A 24,158-nucleotide genomic window follows, 5' to 3' on the forward strand; every position below is an offset into this window, starting at 1 on the left:
ACTGGCTACCAGCTGAGATGGGAGCAGTATATGGAGCAACTGGATGCCAACTTAATGGCACTTATCATCAGCGCTCTTCATTAGGGGAGAGGAAAATGGGGGTGGAGGGGAAGGAACAAGGGAAGAACAATGACAATGATCGATTGTTCTCCATGTGCACTGAAGGCAGGGCAAGAGGCAATCAGCTTAACCTGCAACAAGGGAGGTTTAGATTAGATATCAGGAAAAACTAACTCTCGGGATAGTTAAACACTGGAACAGGCATCCAAGGGAGGTTGTGGAATCCCCATCACTGGAGGTTTTTAAGAACAGGTTGGACAGATACCTGTTAGGATGGTCTAGATATACCTGGTCTTGCCTCAATGCAGGGAGCTGGACTTGATGACCTCTTGAGGTCCTTTCCAGCCCTACATTTCTATGATTCTCTGACAAGGATGTGGGGAAGGGAGTCGGGAGATCTGGGCTGTACAACCAATCTGCATAACCTTGGGCAAGACACATGGGACCTAGTGAGAGAGCTGGGGCTGTGTGCTGGCAAATGGCCAGCAGTGCATCCAGCTAACTCTCAGTGCCCACAAACACCTGCTGTGCCCACCATTGCAAAGTGAGCACACAACTACAGGAGGTAGGCTGAAAAACAACCCCTTCCTCTGGCTGCATCTCCATGTCTCCATCTGCTAACTGGGGTAATGGCACCAATGCTTCATTCACTAGTGCTCAGTCCCTTGGCTGGATGGTGCTTGGGAAAGGCCTGTGACTCACTAGAGTCACTGTTTGTACAGTGCTTTGAAGATACAAACTGCTACGTATGAATCACAAGACAGGTATTGCCCAGGCAGCAGAGTAAGATTTAGCTCACCATTGCCGTCCAACGTGCTCTACTCTGAGCTCTCCACAGCCCAGCCCCGAGTTACAATGTATGCTGTGGTTAGACACTCAGGTATCACAAGTCATGAAGTTGTTTCCAACAGGCAGCAATGGCAGCATCTGAACTCTGCTCCACGGCAAAGTCTCCCTTCATCCCAGCAAGCTCAAGGAAAAGTTGCACCTTCTTAGCTAGTAGAGGTGGGGCGGCTCTATGTATTTTGCCGCCCCAAGCACGGCAGTCAGGCAGCTTTCGGCGGCGCACCTGCGGGAGGTCTGGCTGGTAACGCGGATTCGGCGGCATGCCTGTGGGAGGTCTGCCGGTCCTGTGGCTTCAGCGTACCCGCCGCCAAATTGCCGCCGAAGCTGCAGGACTGGTGGACCTCCTGCAGGCATGCCGCCGAAGGCTGCATGACTGCCGCCCTCACGGCGACCGTCAGGCCGCCCCCCGCGGCTTGCCGCCCCAGGCACTCGCTTGGCATGCTGGTGCCTGGAGCCGCCGCTGAGTAAAGGGAGCTGTTACCTAATGGATCTGTCATACTCCAGTTAAGTACAGCAGTGCCCACAGATGCCCACACACTCACGGGCTGATCCATCATGCTGTGCTAACCACGGCCTTTGGGGGCTGAAGGTTAATTTGACAGCTTGCCTGGAATGACTAACATGAGTGGCTGAGCTCCAGCTTCCACCAGATCTACTTCCTGTTGCCTTACGCCAGTGAGGGGAGTGGTTAGACCTTTCTTATTGCAAGTGTGTGTTTTTCACAGGCTTTCTCAAAGTGGCTGAGATGGCACAAAATCTGGTCTCTTTATGCTATTGCAGGTCCTGGAGGGTGGACATACTGAGAGGAGAACAAAGCTTGGTCCAGCTCCCGAGGCACTGAAGACACAGTGAGAACCCCCTAAACACAAGCACTGCAGCACTTCGGTTCACCGGTGTGTACCTGACTACAGAGCTGTTTGGGTTCACTCCTGATTCTGCAGAACCCAAATTATCAGCCCCAAGCCAAGGCACTAACGGTACAACTGAAAGAAACGAATGGGGTCAGAAATCTCTCTCCAGCTGGAGTTTAATGATTTGCACAACAGGAGCATGATGGGGCACCAGAGTGCACAGAGCTTCCAGACTACCACTATCACAGGATGACAGCTACTGAGCTCTCTGGGCCTGCTAACAGTGGGCATCACCTACACACCATGGCAATGGGCACTTACACTGACCAGCCCCTGGGTCAGCGGTCATGCATCCGATCCTGCCGTTTGCCATTTCAGATTACCAACAAAGGAAGCTGCAGTCTCCATCTTCACATCAGTCGAGCACCCCTCATTCCCTCTCTTCTAAGAGGGGCTGCTACCACAGAGGCAGAGGAGAGGGAGAAGTTGACCAAGAGAAAGGAGCTCTCATGGGCTTGATAAGCATCACTCTGGGCCTGACTTTACGGAAGGAAGACTTCAGGTTAAGTTGGCAGGAGAGGGAAGGGACAGACCTGGGCCCTGGTGATTTGGCCCCACTGCAGTAGCCCATAGTGGCCACTACTAAAAGGCAGAGGTTGCATTCCCTGGTGGGTGGCGGGGCATTCTGATTCCCCAAGGCAGGACTGTGGCACTTTCAGCCAGGCCCCAGAAGTCACTGCTGTTGTGTGGGCAGCAGGCTCCCTGACTGAGGGAAGCGCTGTCATTTTCCCTTTCCTCCTCAGTGTACATGACAGGTGGAGTGAAATCACATACAACAACCAACAACTGTGTGGGAGTGTTTTGACAATAGAGCTCCTGCTCCATTTCCTGCTTCCAGGAGGGGCTGGAGGGTTTCAAACTAGTTTGTGTTGTTGGGGTTCTAGCATGTTTTCTCTTTGTCCCTGTGGAAAGGCTGCAGAGTCCCCCGTCCCCCTCCCCACACACACACTCTGCCTGGCCCTGGAGCAGACAACAGCAGCCCAGTTGCAAGAAGCTTCCACCTGCTGGTCTTGGGGATGTGCCTCCTGCCTGGAATAGTACTTAGAACCCAACATCTTAATACGGTCACCACCTCTCCCCACCCATGTTCCGCTCTAACTCCCCCACTAGCTCCCCGCACTCTTCCCAGTGCTCTCACCCTACAGCTCCCTCCAACACCTCCTCCCACTCTCAGCTTGCTGCCAGCTATCCTGGCTTCCCCGTTCGGCTTGGAGCACTCTCCTGCCCACTGAGCCCCCTCTCTCTTCTGAGCTCGCTCTCCACACCCAAACTCCACTTACTCTGTTCTTCTTGCCTTCCCTTCTTTACAGCTTGAGCCTTGGAGGTGCTCAGCACCTGCAACTCCCCTGAAATGCAGTGACATGAGGCAGGCAGCAATTCAGCTCCATAACCTCGCCGTGTGCTCCTGCAGTCAGAATCCCCAGCTGGGACCCTTAACTCCTGGCAAGGGGAGCTGGGGTTTAATACCTCACTGGGCTGACGTACCATGCCTGATTAACACCCAAAATGCTGGGTGTTAATGCTGGGCCTTTTGTCCTTCTCAGTTCATTGCTTCCCCCTACCCTGTATCTTTTGGCTGAGATGGAAGGAGGATGATAATGGAATGTCTCCCTCTGTAGAAACAAGGCAACAAAACTCCTCTGTGGGAGATCTTGCAGAGGTAGCCTCATAGACAATAGGGTCAGATGCAACATTTTTGAGAACACTTGAGCAAGGCCTGCTGAGGGTGAACACAGACCCCGCCAGGTTCAACCCCGGTGGGAAGGTCAGTGGGGTGGACTATGCTAATGACAAGCCCCTGGTCACTGCAATAAAGTCTTGAGCATGATGGACAGGAGCAGGCACTGAAGAGACCGTCAGCGAGCCTGGAAACAACTGACAGAGGTGAATTGAGCAGCCGAATTCATATATACAAGAGCAGACTGAAGAGTTCATCACTCTACAATGGAGCTGAGAACAGCTGCGATGGAGGGGCAGGAGTAGGTTTTGGCACGCAGTCATCTTAGAACAGTTGACATGGATGGAGACGGCTTTATCCCCCGTTAGTAGCATGTTGAAACCACCAATTGCGCCTTGTGTTTATTTTAGCCTCTTTGTGTAGCCAGGCAGTGAGCGTCCCAGAGACAGACAGACCCCGGCAGTGACCAGTGCCTTATTCCCATCCTGCATAGGGGAGCACTACAGCCTGCTGGGAAGGGGACCCAGCACTAACTTCCCAGCCCTGGGAAGTCCCAAAATGCAGGTAAACAGACTTCAGAGTCATTCACTTGATACGCCAAAGGGAGCGGCCAGGGAGAGGAGGTGCACAGTTTGAAAGACAGCCAGTTACTGGGAGTGAGTCAAGGGAGAAAGTCAATGGCCTGTGCTAAACAGGAGGTCAAACAAGATGATCTAAGGAGCCCTTTCGGGCATTAAACTATGAATCCATGAGCACTTGAAAAGCCATGTTCATGGCAGTGGGGTCTCTCTCTCACACACACACACACACACACACATGCCACCCACCATCCCCATCCAAAGCCGGGTGGTATGCTAAGTGAATATCAAGGGTACTCAAGATCTTTGTATCGGATTAGCAAACCCTGGGGATGGGCTTCAACCAACCACTGCCCTGGATCTGAGCATCCCTGGGATAGAGAGGAGGGAGGTCTGAAGTCCAGACTTAGATCCAGATGCAGAATTTGCAATTGGTCTGTGAAGAGACTGATAGCCAGGCACACACACTAAGGAAAGGCTAACTTTAAGGTTTCCTGGCTCAGAACCAATTTGAACTCTTGGCTGTGAAATCTGCAGCTATGTATATGGGACACTGCTATGTACGTATGTGTGACATTGGCCATTGTTACTGGGGGGATGAAGAAGCCAGTAGGCAGCCCCCGATGGGAACTTTCCACTAGGGCATAGCTGGGTACCCAAGGCGATTACTGACTTGGAAGAACTGAAACTCCCTCCTGTGGGAGGTGGGGAGCGGGATTGCTTTTTGACAGATGCTAAATTTGTTACAAGTAACTAAAACCTGAGACCTGCTGGGGACGAGGCTGTCAGCCTGGGAAGCCATCTGCTAGGCAATGCTTCCGCTTGGTTATCTTACAAGAGACAAAGCAGCATTAGCAACACAATGGTCCCCAAGGGCCTGATCCCATTATCCCTGAGTGCTTGCTAGGGAGGAGAGTTGGCAGCGAGAGGGATTGCAGGACACTGCGTAAAGTGACTTTGTTAAGCTTGAGATCACAAGAGTCTAGATGAAAATTCCGGTCAGTTGGAGACTGGGCCAGGGTGCGGGGAGGAGGGATGAGGAAGCCCCTGCTGCATGAGGCCATGTACCAGCCCATCAGGTCAGCATGCTGTATTTAGTGGGACAAAAGACACTTCTCATTCTCTTTTCCCCCTTCTTTGTCCCTTTCATCCTCACTTCTCCACCCTCTCCCGATCTATCTCCCCTGTTTCACTCTCACCAGACTCACTTGCCATCCCAGCAGCTTATGTGTCCCTCTCTCCCCAGGGCTAACTCTCCCCAGGCTACAGCAGGAGAGCAATAGGGAGAACCAGGGAGAGATGAGTTAGCACCATGATTCACCAGCCAGGCCACCTGGGAGCTGTGGGCAGGCAGCAGTGGGGGGCCATATTTCACACTTCCAGTGCTGCCCTAGAGCCCGATCAGCTGATACTAAAAGCTTCCATGGTTCACCATTTATCCTTTTTCTATTCAAGTTGCTTAAATGATTTCCCTGGTGTTCACACCCCCTCTGTGGGGTTGCTCCATTCACCATCCCTGACCTCATACACACATGCCCTCCGCAACCCACTTGCTCTGCTCCTCCTGTCTTGGCTCCACCACATGATTTTGTGCTGCCCCGTTTATTCAGTGTCCGCTCCTCCTGAGTCGCTTCCTGTTGCTAAATCATCCATTTCTCTGTAGTGTGCAAGTGACTTTCCCTGGAAAGCATTTTACAAGGTTGGGTCCATGCCAATAATTTGTAGCATGGAAAGCCTTCGAGAAAGAACAAATACAGACAGAGTTCCTGCAGGAAAGCAAAAGAGTCTGAGGGAAGGAAACAGTTTAAGGAGGACATGACCTAGAAGGCAAAGTTTGACCTGCCTTAAAATCCTTCCACTTTGGAACAGGAACTTCCTCAGGATGCTAGATGTCTAGGTTCTTTAATCCCCGATAGGTTGTCCTGATGCTGTAAGACCACTTAGAACTTAGCTCCTTCTGGTTGTTGCTCCCCTACCGCTTGAACTAAAGGAGAATTTATTTTAGTTACTAGCAGTATAAGAACCTGACACACAGCTGAGCAGTTCTGATTCTATCCCAGCAGGAGGCAGTGCTATACACACTAACCAGCCCCTTGCAATACGTTATGCTCTGCCACTACAGAGCGAGTCAGCTGTGAGCCCGCTAGTTAACTAACAATCCTACTCCCAAAGCAGTGCTGACATCACTGATGCTGTAGCAACTCAAAGGAAGTAAGCTAAACCCAGCCACGTTGGCTTCAGCCCCCTATAAACACTGGTGAGAGGGAAATCCATGAATCCATTGAAAAAGGAGATGAGAGCTGTGTGGTTAGGACAGGACGGTTACTGCCATCATCTGAGAGAACAAGCACAAAACATAAACTGTCATGGGATAAGAGGGAAGGTCCGGTCATGGATCAGTAACTGGTTAAAAGATAGGAAACAGTTTTCAAAATGGAGAGAGGTAAATAGTGGTGTCCCCCAGGGGCCTGTACTGGGACCAGTCCTATTCATAAATGATCTAGAAACATATTCATAAATGATCTGGAAAAAGGGGTAAACAGTGAGGTGGCAAAATTTGCAGATGATATAAAACTACTCAAGATAGTTAAGTCTCAAGCAGACTGCAAAGAGCTACAAAAAGCTACAAAACTGGCAGATGAAATGCAGTGTTGATAAATGCAAAGTAAATGCACATTGGAAAACATAATTCCAACTATACATATAAAATTATGGGGTCTAAATTAGCTGTTACCATGCAAGAAAGAGATCTTAGACTCATTGTGAATAGTTCTCTGAAAACATCCACTCAATGTGCAGCGGCAGTCAAAAAAGTGAACAGAATGTTGGGAATCATTACGAAAGGGATAAATAATAAGACAGAAAATATCATATTGCCTCTATATAAAACCATAGTACGCCCACATCTTGAATACTGCATGCAGATGTAGTCAACCCATCTCAAAAAAGATATACTGGAATTGGAAAAGGTACAGAAGAGGGCAACAAAAATGATTAGGGGGTCTGGAATGGTTACCATATGAGGGGAGATTAATAAGACTGGGACTTTTCAGCTTGGAAAAGAGATTACTAAGGGGAGATATGATAGAGGTCTGTAAAATCATGACTGGTGTGGAGAAAGTAAGTAAGGGAGTGTTATTTACTCCTTCTCATAAGAACTAGGGGTCACCAAATGAAATTAATAGGCAGCAGGTTTAAAACAAACAAAAGGAAGTATTTTTTCATACAACGCACAGTCAACTCCTTGCCAAAGGATGTTGTGAAGGCCAAGACTATAACAGGGTTCAAAAAAGAACGAGATAAGTTCATGGAGGATAGGTCCATCAATGGCTATTAGCCAGCATGGGCAGGGATGGTGTCCCTAGCCTCTGTTTGCCAGAAGCTGGGAATGGGCAACAGGGGATGGATCACTTGATGATTATCTGTTCTTTTCATTCCCTCTGGGGCACCTGGCATTGGCCACTGTCGGAAGACAGGATACTGGGCTAGATGGACCTTTGGTCTGACCCACTATGGTCGTTCTTATGTTCTATGTTCATTAAACAACATTAAAAACAACTTGCCCAAAGTCCCTTTAAGAGAAAGAACAATTGTACCAAGGTGGATTATGTAAGCAGCTGCTGACCTTGCTACAGGCCCAAATGCCTACACGTGAGGTAGCAGCTTCAGGCTGGAACTCTGCTGCCACCTCTAATACAGACGTAAGAGTTACCATTTTAAAAATACCTACAAGTGAATAAGGTTAAAGCCGAGTGTCTAACTTGGGTGGGCTGATGCCAGCAAGCACATGTAACACTAGGAAAAACCAAGCCAATTTGCACACGTCAAAGAAATCAAAGCCACACCAACTGTTAGGAGTGCCAAACAAAGAGGCTGCTTAGCCCCACCAACCCGAAACTGTCAAAGGACATTCTTCGTTATGTATGTTTAAGATCAGATTTTCCTTTTGACTTATTATAACTTGTTTCTCAAAAACAAAAAGCTGTTGCAGGAGAAAAGAACTGTTTTTCCTCCATCGAATGCAGTTACTGATTTGTTGTGGTAGGGTTGCTATTGCATTGTGGTTTATTAGTGCCAGTGTTTTGTTCAGGAGGTCTGGACTGTGTATATCAGTGTTAAAAGATCACATTCAAGCCCCAAGTGAGGTAGCCAGAGAGAGGTGCAGGGTTAGTTTGCAGCACACTGCTCTTGAATGTGATTTACCTTCACTCCTTTATGTGGACTGAGCTTGTCTGCAGAACCATGCAAGCTGGACATCCCATACAATCCCATGATGCACAGTAACAAGGTGAGCACTTGTAGAAAGGGACAGCAAGAGCCAGTAGAACAATGCAGGCATCATAGAGGTGTAGGGCTAGGAGGGATGTCAAGAGGTTGTGTAGTCCATCCCCCCACCGTGAGGCAGGACCAAGTAAACTTTTCAGGTGTCCGTTTAACCTGTTCTTAAAAACCTCCAATGACGGGGATTCCCCAGTAGCCTTTGGTAACCTATTACACTACTTAACTATCCTTACAGTCAGAAAGATTTTCCTAATATCCAACTGAAATCTACCTTGCTGCAGATTAAGTCCATTACTTCTTGTCCCATCTGCAGTGGGCATGGAGAACAATTGATCACCATTCTCTTTATAACAGCCCTTAACACATTTGGAGACTTATCAGGTCCCTGCCCCCCCCCCCCCCAGCCTTCTTTTCTCAAGATGAACATGCCCAGTTGTTTTAACCTTTCCTCATATCATGGGGCCCCACATTTCCCCATGATTCTATGCACTGCAGAACACACGGCCTGCCTCCCAGCAGAGGAGCATGGCTGCTCTCAGACACTTGTGGAAAAGGGTTAAGCTTCCTTCGGCTATGCAGTCTAAATTGTATTAGAGTAAACTATTTGTATTGTGTCCCAGTCTTGGCAGGGCATCAAGAATGGGTCATTTTGGCTCCCAAATCACGTTTGTTATGACTTGTTTGGTCCGTCATGCTTGGTGAAGCAAGCGTGGCCGTTCTCCCAGATGCAGACCTTGCTCTGCTTATCCCAGTCTTCGTCACCTGAGTTCAGACTCCTGTAACGTCCTCTGCTTGGAGCTACATCTTGAGAAGATTTGCCAGAATAAGGCAAATCACTTAGTATGTGGAGCTTCATGTTGGGACCACGCACCACTAGTGCTTAGGGAGCTGCACTGGCTGCCTGTAGCCTTCCAAGAGGAATCCAAGGTGCTTTTGCCCTTTGAAGAGCTAAAGGGCTTCAGGACCTGCCTACTGGAAAGGCTTCCTCCACTCCCATGGCACACTGCTAGGACTGTGGTCAGCTGAGGCTCTTGGGGAGATGCTGGCAGGCTGTTCTCCAGGAGAAGCCCTGCACTCTGGAAATACTTTCTCTCCCCCCTTCCCATCTAACCTTCCCATCACGCTGCAAAGCTGGTATTTGTTGGGTGCTTTGGGAGGAAACAATCTGGAGTCAGGTGGGGTTGGTTATTAGCGTGGGGACTCAAGGCTGGATCAGATGAGGATGGTGGGGACAGGAGCCATTGATTTAACGGTGTTAAATGCAATATTTGTATTACTGTGAGCATTACGCTTTGGAAAGGGCACCCAGAGCTGGGGATGGGCATTTCTAATATTGAAACAGATCCCCATGAAATAATTCTAGCTTAACTTAATGGTGAAATAAAATAATAGGCAGATATTTTGTCCTTGTGTAGCTCCTTTCACTTAAAGTCTCAAAACACTGTACAAGCATATTAATTCATTTGATGACAGCTCTAGTCCATAAGTCTGTCTGTCTGTCAAGGCATTTACACCTTGCTCAGCAACATGGTATTTTACAGAGGCACAGAGAGGTGAAGTGACTTGCCCAAGGCCACACAGAAAGGCAGTGACTGAGCAGGGAACAGAAGTCATAGGACCCTGAGCCCCACATCTCAGACTCTAACCTCTTAGATTGCAGATCCCATGATGGCCCCTGCCCATGGACTGCCTTAAACCCTCTCACCCCATCCAGCTGTGCACCCTCCTGTAGAAGGAGCACTAATGTGTTCTCTGGCTACTGGGCTTTTCCCCACCACTTGTAATTGCTTGTGATTGTGGAGCAGTGACTGGGGAACAAGCACAAATATCATGGTAAAAGGTGGCATTGGACGCCTGCAGCATATAGATAGATACAGCAGCCAAATTCACTCCATGTGCAACGCTGGTCCTCACAGATACACAGCATTGATCTGTTTAATCCAATAAACTGCAATCCAAGGAAATTATTGTTGGTTGGCAATGGCAAACTCGAAGCTAAGGAATAGGAGGGAAAAAAACCCCAATCAAACCCAACACAAAACAGGCTTGCAGAAGAAAATAAGTAAGTAAGGATTAAAGGGAAGATCGAGGCTCTTTCATTCAAGCAGTGCATAAAGAGCAATTTCTCTGCCTTTTATGAGCTTTTATTTCAGCTGATATGATTTAAGCTAAATCCTGAACGGGCATCTCCCCCGGCTCATGAGGAATCATGAGGCTTGGTTGCAGTTACTAATCAGATTTCTTCAGCAGTTAAAAATGTTAGAAAACTGAAGAATTAATTTTGTTTAAAAACCAAACGTTGCATCATCACATGGCACAAAATCAGATGGCTCCCCCAGTCCATCCCCTCAGTGGGTACTGACAGTACTGGCAGAGCTCCTACTTACTTGCTTTATGAAATTTGTAACAAGGAGCTCATTAAATTAATAGCTGTGCTTTATTTTTAATGTTGTGTTTAGCTAATCCTGATTTACAATGGCACTCCCTGTTTGTGTAAAATACTACTAAACGCAATATCACGATGCATTCTATTGCAGAGCCATCAGATCAAAGGGACTGCTTAAGTGGTCCCTGCCAAATAGCTGGCTTGGAAGGAACAGGCCCTCTGATTCCTGCTGTGAGTAGAATCACTCAAGTCTCCAAGTTGGTTCCTCGTCTAAGTGAACTCAGGTAGTTCAAAATCTAAATCTCACAACCGAATTAGGACCCAATTAAAACCATTAGGAGCTTAGGAATTGCCCCACCAAATTCGATCCATGGTCCATTTAGTCCAGTATCCTGTCTTGGATAGTGACTAGTACCACATACTTCTGAGGAAGGTGCATGTTTCCTCCTGAGTACAATAAGGAAAAAACTTCCCTCATGGGCATTTATTCCATAACTTTGCTAGTTACAAGTCGACTTATGCACAACGCAAAAGAGTTCATATCCCCTCTCTTTTCCCCCTATCTACTGTAGCAGTGGATGTTCTCATTAGCCATACAGAGGTATAACCCTGACTAAACTCTTGGCCTCAGAGAGGTCATGTGGCAGTGGGTTCCACAGGTTAATTATGCAATTGTGTCAAAAAGTGTTTCCTTATCTCAATTTTAAATTTTCTGCTTTGTTGTCCTTTGAAAAGGAGCACTAAAGCCTTATGGTTTGATCACTTGGGGACAGATAGATTGAAGGCCTTCCCGTCTTTGGAGGACTCTTGTAGTGTCTAAACCTCACATAGCTGCCTCCACACCTGAGAAGCTAGCAAAGCCATTTCAGTGCAGATGTCACAAACCCAATAACGTCTGAAATACACATGGAGATTGGCAGTGGTCAATAACTACTGGGGCACTGAGCCTTTCGCCTCTACAATACCAGGTCAAAACCAACAAGGGGCAGTCGTGACCAAAAACAGTTAGGGTGGGATCCACCAAGGTACTTAGGCACCTGCATTTCAGGTTTAGGGTCTTAAGTCCCAGTTGTGGCTCCGTGATCCAGAAAACTCCCGTCAAACCGCATAGACGCCTCAACTTGCTTGGCACCTACGTTTTTCAGTGTAAAAGTTCCCTAGGAGCCTACATTCCTGCTTCTGGGCACGCGCGCTGCTGCCTTCCTCTAGGCATCTGGAAGCTTATCTCCCAACCAAGCCCCAGAATGATCCACAAACCAGAAGGAGATAGGTGTTCAGCCACCTAAAAGTCATGTGTGGGGCCTGATTTAGTAGGTGGCCTCCAAGCAACACCTACTGGATCGGGTCCCATTCAGATGTGACCAGAGGCTCAATGACTATTTCTGGTCCAGTGATTGTTCCACTGTGGATAAAGAGACAGAGAATGGGAATGACTCTAGGGTCCAGTGGTTACTGCACCCACCTGGGAGGTGGGAGACCCCAGGTCCTATCCCCCTGCTTCAACTACTCTTTCATCATTTATCCAGAGTGCAACAACTTCAACAGGAGACTGAGGGGGAGCTCCACATCAGCATAGCCCAGAGCTCAGCAGTTGGAGCACTCTCCTGCGAGGTGGAACACCCCCACCTCAGTTCAAATCCTCTCCCCTCCCTCTGGCAGAGTGCTCTAACCATTGAGCTAAAAGTTTAAGGTGGGCACCACCTGCACCTGTGTCATGTGGAGCAAGGCAGGTGTCTAACGTGCATTCCCTGTAAAAATGTTTTAGGGTATCTCTACCTGGCGATAAAAAACCCACCACACCGTGTCTCAGAGCACGGCTCAGCTGATTCAGGCTGTGGGGCTATAAAATTACAGTGCTGGCTTTTGTGGATCATATTCTCAGGCTCTCTCTCCCCCCATTCATTACATCAGAGCCTAGGCACCTAAGGTGGCGTTGTGGATCGCAGTGTTGTTTCTGTGATCTTCTAGATGCTTAGGAGTTAGGCACCATGATGCTTAGCAATGCAACATCTAGGTTGCTTTGTGGATCCCAGCCTTACTAGCTAAGAGCTGTTTGGCGGCTTACAGGGCTGTTTGCACTAGGTAAGTTCACTGGTTCAGGCACAACCAGTTCAGCTGAGTGGTGCGAGGCCAACTCTTCATTGCCATGGGGTCACAGCATCCACACTACAGTCAGCCAGTTGTCAGGTTCCCCAACCCCTGCTAGAGTAGTGACTGAAGCTTCTAGCCCACTGGTCCCTACGCCAGACCATTCCAGTACAGCAGCATGGGGAGAGCTGGTGGCAAAGCAAGTGTCATTTGTAATAGGTTTTTATTATTGAAGTATATTTGATACTTATAAAAACTTGTACTGATCGTGTGTCTCCTGGTTAGGGTTCATGGGGTACCAGACAGAGCCAAGAGCACTGAGCACTGCCTTGGCTCCACTCAATTCTCCTGGGTGGGTGGAGTTGCATTGTGTCCTGTGTTACACATGTGCTCAGACTAGAAGATCTAATAGTCCCTGTTGGCCTTAAAGCCTACGGAGAGAGCAGGGAGCTAGGGAAAAGCATTAGGGGATTGAGCTGGGATTGCTGGCTGCTACATTTATGGCACCCTGCCATGCTGGCATCATAGTAGTGTGCAGTTAAATTGTGCAGACACAGCTATTATTAAGACATGCTCAAAGAAGGTACAATCGGAACAGTAATGGCACCACTTGTGCTTCGGTGGAAGTGTTGTAGGTGGGTGGGTTGACAACATATCTTCAATGCACTGCAAGTACTCTACAGCAAGTCACTCCAATGTACTACTGGAGTGACACCATTTTTCTCTAACGACATCGGACTTCCTGTGAAATGAGTTAGTGGTTTGGCTCTGGTTCCTAACGGACAAGCATCCTGGTTACAAGAGACACCACAGTCATTAGTATCAGTTGCCTGACAGACCCAGTTGAGAAACCAAAAACTGCATGTTCCCTGGGCACTGAAATGCCCTCTCAGCGCAAGAGGTGGCACCTTTGGTCAGAGGTGAGGCATGAGATGGCAAGAGGTGAGGGGTAATGACAACCTTCTCCAAGTCTAGAACTGCTCTCTGGTACTCAGTTCATGACAAGAAATTGAAAATAGATAAGAGACAACTTAGTCAGCCTGGGGTTTTGCCCCAGCAAAATCTTTGGGTAAATGACATAAGCATATCTAAAGTGCTACCCGCACAAGCATCCCCTTTAAACTATTGCGGCTCCTCCTTTCCCTGCTCTTCCCTTTCAGTTATTTGCCTTCAGTTTTAGTCCAAGTGGTCTATTGCTATTATAAACCTACCTTGTTTAAGAGATTGAGGGTTTTGGAGCCTGAGTTCCATGCACCTTTGTGCAACTCCATGCAGAACCATTTGATGTGAATGGTCTTCTTAGGGCCAATACTAATTGGTGAGCTTCTATGGCCAGGAGATCAGCAGCCATGTTTATGCTAAAACTAAGCATCTGAAACCAAAGAGAATCAACCGTACACTCCATCGCTCCCACCCCCGTCAAGTGCACATTCCAGGGGAGGCACTGCTCAAGAAGACAGCAAAAAGGGCATGTAATTTGGGGGCATTCGTGGACAGATGAGGGTTGCCAGCTGTATTTTGTTACAGATTCCAGAGGAGCAGTTGAATTTACCTTTAGCACAGAAACAACAGTTTGCTTGTTTGTCTCTCCAGCAAAAGAGACAAAAAGTTCCTTGCCTTGAGCTGACTGGCTGGGAACGTACGAAGAGAGAGTGCATGGTGATTAAATGCAAGAGACATTTTGGACATGGAGGCCTGCTAGTGCTGAGAGCTGCTCCAGTCACTTCCTTTAGCTCTGCCACAGGTTGCCCACAAACTACCACCACTCTGCAGGTGTAATTAGATACCCGAGGGGGAGGGGTATCATTACTTGCACAGAACAATTGTGGACACAAGGGAGGTTGCAAAACCAGGGTAGGAAGAGACTTTAACCACTTCAGTCTGCATCACCTCTCAACATGGAGAATTGGGGAAATGAGGAGACAGCAAGACATGCACACACAGTGGTGATGGTGGTCGTGGTGGTGGAGGAGGAAGGTTATCAGATAAGGAGATCCATTCAAGAATATTACAGCCACCTTCCCCGAGGACAAGTATACAGAATTCCATTCAAGAGGAGCAGGTGTTAGGGTACAGGCCTGCGCAACTCCGTACTGCTGTTCAGATTCTGGTTAAAGATAGCCAGTAATTTCTGATGGTGTTGCACCAGCTGGAGAGGGAAGAGATCCTGGTAAGAACATAAGAACGGCCATACGGGGTCAGACCAAGGGTCCGTCTAGCCAAATATCTTGTCTTTTGACACTGGCCAGTGCCAGGTGCTTGAGAGAGAATGAACAGAACAGGCAATCACTAAGTGATCCATCCCCTGTCGTCCACTCCCAACTTCTGGCAATCAGAGGCTAGGGACACTCAGAGCATGGGGTTACATCCTTGACCATCTTGGCTAATAGCCAATAGGTATTCTAACACAGTGTGAGTTGTAATGGTTAATTTGTGTTAGCCTTTGTGTACACACAACAGGCCACTGCAATTGTAGACTATATTTTAAATAGGTACATTTCTACTACAGCAACTGGTATGGGGGGGGGGAGGAAAGCCAGGGGACGTAGAACCTATACTTCTTCCACTCCCATACAGACTGTGACAGCCATTGCAACAGGCCACCATGCAAAGTTAAGGACCTGATCGTGAAAGGCACAGAGTGTCTGCAATGGAAGCTCAGCACTTCTAGAGATCAGGCCCTGTTTAGCAAGCAAGCTACAGAAAAGAACTTTTAACTAGTTTGGCAATAAAATAAATAATACCTTAAAAGACAAATGGAAAATTCTGCCTGGAAAAGGAGCACACAGCATGAGATCACAGGATTCAGCAGACTATAAAATAGGAAGTGAGACTAACTCTTCTCCCCCAACAGCTGCACAAAACCCTCCTACAAAGATGACAGACACATTTGGCAATTGCCTTCCTCCTTCAGCCTCTCTCATCATGGACAAGGCAGAGTTGGTAAAAGCATGAATGCAGAGAGGATATTAGATAAAGCATCTTGTAAAGTCAAGCGTGAAATATTAACCACAGGAGGCGATGGGTTGTAGTTTTATGCAAGATCACAAATTCAGTGTTTAGAGAGCCTGAGATGCCCTTGCATATTAGAGCTTCTGAGTGCTTGTTGAATGTTGCATTTGAAGAGCCACTCAGTCCTCTTGGAAAATTTTGAACAATTACGTTTTTATTTACTGTATTTTCTCTCTTTTGTTGTTGCTGTTCCCTTCCCTTACCATCATGCTAGGGCCTTTTGCATGAAAACAAATTGATTTAATTCCCACTCATCCAGCCAGTTTCAGACAGTTTGTGCTTGTAACTGGGCATTCTGCAAACCTAATTTTCACATGCAGTTACCGCAACTGTACACGCCACATGCTAATGACTAGTTGCATTTGTGCACACAATTACCTATTTGCACACACAACTACATTAACTGCACAGGCAAAGTAGTTATGCAGATGCTCAACGGAACTGTCTGAAAATCTGGCTGTGTGTGAATTTTGTGCAGGTGGAAGAGCCTGGAGCAACAGTCCTGGATACTGAAATTCTACTTATCCACTAAACGTGCAGCAAAGACTGCAGCAGAGCAAGCTGCCCTCATAATCCTTCAACCTTGCCTTGAAGGGACCTTCTTCTAAGGGTGAGAGTGCAGTTCAGTTTCTATGGTCTACTCAGTCCTTGTTTATTCTGATGGAGAGTGCTAGGTTGCCAATTAGTGCCAACTGTGACAGGTTGTGTGGTGAGGACAACTATCCGCCACTGAGTACTAGACTGTAATCATAACAAACTTTGCCACTTAGGAGTTTAACTGACACCTGCCATCACAATCCTCCATGAAAATCAAACTCGAGCTCTGCAGCAAGCAACAAAGATTTCACGAACAGGCAGTCAAGGAATCAAATGGGGAGATAACCTGCAGGAGCTGATTAACGCATGGTACAGGGTGTCTCCTGTCTTTGCAAGGCCCTTAGGAACCTAGGACAGGGGAAAAGGAAGAAAACAAACCAGAGAACACTCATTAGAGATGGTGTGTCATGTGCAGAGAGAAGGGTTTTCACAATGCTCAAAGGTACCCAAGGCTCTAGAGCCAGGATTTCATTTTGGGGTACCAGTGTGAGCTTTCCAAACAGATCAGTTTTGTCCCAAGCCCAGAGGAAGATGCGGGGGAACGTGACAGCTAGCACCTTTCAATGGCATCATTCAGCAATGAGGGGGTAACAAGTGTGCTGGATTTTCTGGAAAGCAGGTGGAACCACAATTCCATCCTGCAAGGAGACATCCTGAGACCTACCAAAACTCATTTCATAGCTGTGCTCCCAGGAGAAGATCAAGCCAATATCCCAGGGCTGAATGGCTTTCAGCCTCACTACCTCCTGTACAGCTGGCTTTCAGGCCCCATCACTGGGTTGCACACAACGCATGTCAGATGGGTTTATTTCAGTCTTCATATGTATCCTGCTCTCACTGAATTCTTCTGAATCAGGACTTAAAGCACCAATATGTAAGGAATATGACAATCATATGACAGTGAGTACAGAGGCTACAAAATGAGTTGGTTTCTGTCATGACCAGCCTCACTCCACCATCATCTCATCTATGATTTCTGGTGAGATGGCCCCCCAGTGGACTGGGGAGGTGATTGAAGGGCAGAGGGAATAAAGGCAGTTAAACTAATCAAGCACTTCATTAGGCAGTGCCGGATGGCCTCAGACTGATACTCTGTCATCACTAGGGCTGCACAACAGTGGTAGTGCACCTGGCCAGCATTAGCCTGAATGAGGCCAGAGATGTTGCATTTGCCTTTTATGACTGGATCTCCCCCTCCCCCGCTATCCATTGGGTTCATTTTGTGAGCGATCACATCTGTTTATGTTTCACAGACACCTGCATATCTTGAGATGACAGCAACTCCCTGAATGCTGTAATCAGTTATTTCTCAACAGAGGAATTGCCAATTTGGTAAATAAAGCTAATTATGAAAGAACATGGAAATGTATTACAGTTGCCTCAGGGAGAAAATTGTCCTGCACAGCAAGATATTCAGCCCTGGCATCATAATCCATCATCACCTCCACCCTCACCCCGCAAACAAGGGCGGCTGAAATGCAGGTCATGCAGACTACATGTGCCAAACAAACCTGGGGGAGAGGTGGGACGAGGAGGCAAGTTAATGGGGGCAATCACCCCTCTAAGCCAACAGTAATTAAAAAATAGTAGTCACCTGGAGATGAACCTTACCCCTCTAAATTCCTGCAGGTAGTGGCTCTAGTGCTCCGCTCCACAGATTGTACATGCTGTAGGCAGAGCAGGGGCCATACCCTGCTGGCCTGGCAGCAGCACAGAAAGCTCTCCCAGCTCTGCCAGCAACAGATCTGAAGGCACAAAGTGCCCAGCTCTGGTTTGCAAAGCTTTCCCTCCTCTGCTAGGGCCAGTGGGTCTGACCTGCACATTGCAGCAAGTTTGGAATCAAAGGGAGATCTGTGACTTTAACCAAGGAAGGGCAATGAGTGAGTGAACACAGTGCCTCATACAGTGAACAGGGCTTTGCAGCGCTGTCCTGCTTCATTAACAGCAAGTAGAAAAGGCTGGAACTGAGCTGACATATGGGCATATTTCCAGTTTAAGTGCACCCATGATGAGTGGCAAAGTTCAATAATGACTCAGTAGGTGGCCCTCTACTACGGAACCAAACACCCAACACAGCTGTGAGGGGCACTGTAATACTGGAGGTGCGACATTTTGGCTAAGACGTTAAAGTGAGGTCCTGATCTCATGCAGTTCTTGAAGACATAGTCCATCCTTCAATAGCTTTGGTGCTGGCTGGATGTCTTGGCTAAATTCCAACCCTGCTCATTTCATTCTGGCTACCTGATAATTGCCCCTGTGGTTTCAACTGGAGAAGTTATTCTTCATTTCCTGTCCCAAAGTACTACATAGCGTTCTTGGCATGGGAAATCATGACCCAGGTCCCAACCTACAGGTGGCTGCATGTCAAAGATGGGAGAACGATCTCTAACTGTGCTATACACATAAGTACAGAGTGTGCAGATCAATAGAGACTTGTTCAGTCACAGACCAGAGCCAGGCAGTGCCGATGCTAGGAGACACCCAAAGAAATACATTCCAAATAGACTGACTGCCTCGCAACATGGATAGCGATGCAATGCTAGACATGCTGTTCCCTACTGCCCCTTGTTCCACAAAGAGGGAACACAATGGAGTGGGGGCTGGAGGGTGAGAGAGGAAAGAGTTTACAGCGAGCGGGGGAGGGAGAGTGCACAAGAGACTGGTGCAGTGAGGACTCTGTATTAGATAAGAAGCTTTTTGCAGCATGCTTCACCACAGCTAGTTCCCTTTTGGCCAAGGCTTTTGTCCCCTTCCAAGTACTTTCAGAAAAGCCAAAGTCATTCGACCCCTGGCCTGAAACAAATGAGATTTTTAATTTACAAACTGTGATTGGAACTATTCCTATCCCTAGTCCTGATGCTTATTGGGAATTGACGCAGGGGGCGGAGGGAGAGTAAGGAGCAATTCTCAAACTCACAGGGGTGAAAACATCTCACGGACACAGTGACCATTAGACAGTTTATTGTTCTTAGGAGGGAGCCTTGGAAGGGAAGGAATGTGTCTGCTGGTGTTAACAACAAGAGCATGCTAGGAACAGTTAATCCTAACAAGCAGGTCAGGGTTGCTTCCCCCAATACTTCAGATGCCTTTCTCTGGAGCACAAGGACAAAGGCAACAGCGCTGGAAACACAGATTGTGTAAGTGAAACCAAAACTAGTACGGAGTTAACTGGGCCTTGGGTCACATGGGCCTCTAAGCTATGTGCGGTGCTGTGGGCACTTATGATTGACAGGCTTCTTTTCACAATGAACGAATATAAAGGGTGAAGCACATTTGGCAGAACAGTGCTACCCCTCAAGCCCTCCCCCCGCCCCAACTCCAAAAACATCCAGTGAGACAGATACATGCAGGCGTTTAGAAGAGGAATCATGTCGTTTTCTTGGACTGCTACAGACAGAAGGCACCGATTTTGGTCAACATAAATCCAGAAGGATGCTGGGCTTCCAAGGGCCTCTGTGGTCCCTTTGATCTGCTCTTTGGTGGCTGCCGGGGTTTATCCGTGATTAACCAACAGTTCCTGGGAAAGAGGGAAAGAAGAAGACAAAGGGAAGAACTGGCTGGTTAGTTATTCAACTGCTGACACTGGACTGTTTCTTTCTGAGACGAATGAGTAACACGGGCAGGGATGAGATATAGCTCACACCCAGACAGGAGAAACAGCACCCTTCCGAAGATTATCAGGTATTCCTGGCTGCAAAACAAAGCAAGATGTGGGGGGAAATAGGGATCATAGAACAGGTCACTGAAACAGCCAAATGGCAGAGGAAGAACATTTCAAAATGTGCAACTGGCCCCTCACCTCTTTTCACCCTGTTCCACCCAAAATCAACATGATCCCACCCCAATTTACAGATCTGTAACATTTCAGGAGGGAGAAGTTAAAAATCCCAAAGCTCCATTTGCTTCCTGATGAGCTTTGAATGAAGATTCTGTAACTACACAGGGTAGCTCTCAGTAGCAGAGATCTTCACACTGCCATTAAGGTTTCCTCTCAGGCTCTAGCAAAGTCAAAGTTGGTTTGAAGAGGAGGAATGAACCCAGTCCCAGCAGTTCACTTGCTCCAAGACTGTTTTCTGGATCATCACCCCTACATGTTGTGAAACAACAGACGTGGGTTTGTGCTCAGGCCAAGAAGGATTTCTTTCAGGTTCTCACCTAACACCTCGGCAGCCCCTGCACCATACAGCTTCTGGGAGTTAGCGGCAAGAAACCCCAAACCAAGCTAAAGCATGTTAAACCCTCCTTGTTTGTCCTTAGGGCTGACCCAAACTAAGGCTGCTTGTTAGGGAGTCACCATCCCCTACAATCTCAGCCTGGCTGACCCCATCGCCTCCTCTGATAGTGGAGCTGAAACAAAAGGAAACACCTTTTTGCCAGACTCCTCTGATAACAGGTAAGAGGGGAAGTAACTTGTGGCCTGATTTGCCACCTTTCTGGGATCTTGTGTCCCACAAATGGTAAGGCTGACCCTGAGACAAGTGAAAGCAGCCCCAGGATCAAACATGAGGCACAAGCTCTGGTGAGGGGCACAAGAAAAAACTTGTCCAAGGAAGAATTTAACAATGGGGATATAAGGACTTTGGTGAGAAACAGCAGGTCTCTAGCCTCAGATTCAAGAGTCAACGTTCCCAACGTAAATCACACTGGAGACGGATTTTTTCCATCGAATATTTATACAGTGCCTATCATGGCAGCATCTTGGCCTCTTACTGTAAGTGCCAAACTGACACACACAGAGACCAGTATGACAATAAAATGTCTATTCCTGCCTTTTGATGGGCCTGGGCCCTGACCCTTCCCTGATTAAACAAGGCCACCAGCCTTGAGCTCTGGTAGACCAGAAATAGCAAGTTCCACAGGCGAGGGCTCTCCACTGAGAATGAATGCTCTGACACTGGCTTTGGAAAGCTCTGCTCCAGTAATCAACAGCAAGCGTGATGATCCTCCCTTGAGGGTCCATGGACAGGTGGGAACTAGGCAAGTTCCAGATCAGCTATGGGTAACTGTACAACACCCCATGGCTGGGTTGACAATCTGGTCCTTTGTTCACTCCCTAGGCCCAGCAGGGCTTGGAGCACTTTGCTCAGCCCCTACGAAGCTGAACACTTCCTATCCATCTATACTTACACACACTCCACCTGACACTTGGACAAGTGCAGACCAGCTTAGAAAGGAACAGCACCCTATTCTCCTTCCACACGGTCTGACATGAGAAGAATAGAGGATGAAGAAATAGAGGGTCCCACAGACCACTCTGACCCCCACTAAAGTTTGAGGGACTTTGGCTTTTAATCTGAGTGACACAAACCTTCCTAAAACCCAGATCAACCTCGTGTGCTTTGTCCCCAGAGGAATCTTTTAGCTTCTTTGAACCCTGTTCTCTACTTATACTCCATGCCATGCTAATAGTAAGAGAAGACAGAAAACTGTGGGCCTGTTCAAACCCTTTTTAGGATATCATGGTGGCTGCAGCACATGCCATGGTCTCCCTGTCTTTACTCCCACTTCTCTCATTTCTGTAAATTCAAAGAAAACAGCTGCCCTGTAATGAGCTTCTATCTCCTCCCCTTCCCGTGGATGACAGCAGAGCTGATGCCAAGTGAAGGCTACTTTCCTCACCGGGCATCAAGGTACTTGTGTGATGCCAGCAAACGTTTCTACTTTTAAGTCAGAGTCAAAACCTTAAGGATGAGTGGTCATTCTTCCCTAGAAGCAGATGCTAGTACTGCCAACCACCTGTATACCCAGGGTACTTTCAGTGATTTATAATCCAGGCTCCTGGTGTCTGATGCCATCTCATATAGTGGATAGTTGGCTTCCCTGTATCAGCAACAGCATCATCCTACCAGCCACACATTCAGCAAATCGACAGACTGTCTAAACTACAGTGAAAAGCGTGTTGAGGGGACCAGTTATGATGTTGGTTATTTCCCCTACTGGGTCAAAGCATGGTTCCATTTTGCAGGGCAAACAGAACCTAGACATGTTTAAAGAATCTTGCTAAAGCCAGCTACAGAACGCAGGCTGAGTGACTCGGGGATGATGGGGGTCTCACACAGCAGTCCAGAGGTTCTGGCTGGATTTGAGCTCTATCCCCCGGCCTGCCTGGTGGTCTTCCTTATGGGAGAAGCTGCTTTTCCTGCAAGCACTGGCCCAGAAAGAGGGGGTCCTTACAGGAATGATATCACTGTGCCGGATAACGTTCATCGGCAGCTGGTGATGTCACTCCAGCAGTAACCTAATAATAGGCTCATGTCGGCTGACTGAAGTTCCTGCAAGGGCAATTATTCAGCCCATACCTCCTGTGCCTCCTCAGCATGCTCCCATCTCTAGCATCCATGAGCGGGAGGGAGTTGAGAGGGATGTGAGGATAAAGAGAAACGTTATTTGCCAAATTAGCTAGTCAAAACTGATCAGGAAATCATCAATATTACTTGACCAGCTCTAATTTCCCAAGTAATTTTCCTGATCATTAGAAAGTTAAAGTTTTACATTAAGCAGTACATTTTAAAAACTGCAAAATGCAATAAGCCAAGCAGCAATACATTTCACAGTAAAATAATTCATGATATTCATGCTGTAATATTTTAGTTAAGCGTCAAGGAATGCTGCCTTCTTTAATAGAGCCACTAATGCACCAACTCACCCTTCAATTATATTTTAAAACGTTTAAAAAAGCACTTTTTCTCCCTTCAGATTGTGGTATCTATCAGTTATTTTCATTTGTTTTTTAGTTGCTGAGAGAAAGACAATTAGCCAGCACTTACTGATTAAAATCAAATCCGTCCAACCCCAAACTATCTACACACCTCTAGGGATGTCTCAGCCTGAAGGTTAACAAGCATTTCTAATGCTAGAACATCACAGGATCCATCTCATTTGGGGTGGGGGGAGGGGAAGGAGAGAAATAGAACCTGATGAAACTCCTTGTCTAATAAGCATTGGACCCCAAAGCTGGCAGGGTGCAGAACAGAGCTGCCCACCGGCTTCCTGCCATGCAACTCGCATCAAGGAAAGTTTCTATGAACAAAGGCTGCAGTTGGATAGCACTATCAATCAGCTCAGGCTGCTCCCAATGGAGGCCTGAGACAATTACATCTAAGATCAACACGCACTGGATGGAGTGACTAATTAATTTTTGCCCTCCTAAGAGGGAACTGCATGTTGTGCTCATGAAGGTTATGGGACTGGCAGTGCTTGGAGACTGAAGTACTCTCAGCACATGGCTGGTTGGATACAGGGAAGCCTCTCACAGCCATGACCGCTTCACTGCTTGGCACAGAGACTCAGGGCTTGGCTACACTTGCGAGTTACAGCGCATTAAGGAGCCCTGGGCGCACTAGCTCACTACCCATCCACACTGGCAAGGCACGTAGAGCGCTCTGACTCCATGGCTAGAGCGCTCTTGGTACTCCACCTCAGTGAGTAGAATAACATTTGATGCACCCCCACTGGAGTGCCGCGGCACCAGTGTGAATGAGGTATTGCATTACTGCGCTCTGATCAGCCTCCGGAAACGTCCCATAATCCCCTTAAGTGGCCACTCTTGTCATTGTTTTGGATATGCCCTTTGAAAGCTCCGTTTGACAGCCGGCATGCTTATCTGCTCCGGGACAAAGCAACCATTACTGTGGAATGCTGTGTGTGAGACAGTGAGAGGCGGGGGGGGAGGGGGTCTGCTGCTGTCTGAACTTACAAGATAGCATGCTGACATGCTCTCA

At 47.7% G+C, this 24,158-nt stretch overlaps 1 protein-coding gene across 4 annotated transcripts in view; it reads right to left on the reverse strand.

The window, feature by feature from the left end:
• Positions 1-19,381: 19,381 nt before the first annotated feature.
• The window catches only part of CHCHD6 (coiled-coil-helix-coiled-coil-helix domain containing 6), a 172,627-nt gene continuing 167,850 nt past the window's right edge, over positions 19,382-24,158 (reverse strand). For all 4 annotated transcript variants that reach the window (XM_026650328.2, XM_026650326.2, XM_026650327.2 and 1 more), the window contains one exon: positions 19,382-19,954. In XM_026650328.2, the coding sequence (XP_026506113.1) occupies positions 19,931-19,954 (24 nt within the window). In that variant the 3' untranslated portion in view covers positions 19,382-19,930. The remainder of the gene's footprint in view (positions 19,955-24,158) is intronic.

The sequence above is a fragment of the Terrapene carolina genome, unplaced genomic scaffold (genome assembly GCF_002925995.2).
Source record: "Terrapene carolina triunguis isolate 2854851 unplaced genomic scaffold, T_m_triunguis-2.0 Scaffold89, whole genome shotgun sequence".
NCBI classification, from domain to species: Eukaryota; Metazoa; Chordata; order Testudines; family Emydidae; genus Terrapene; species Terrapene triunguis.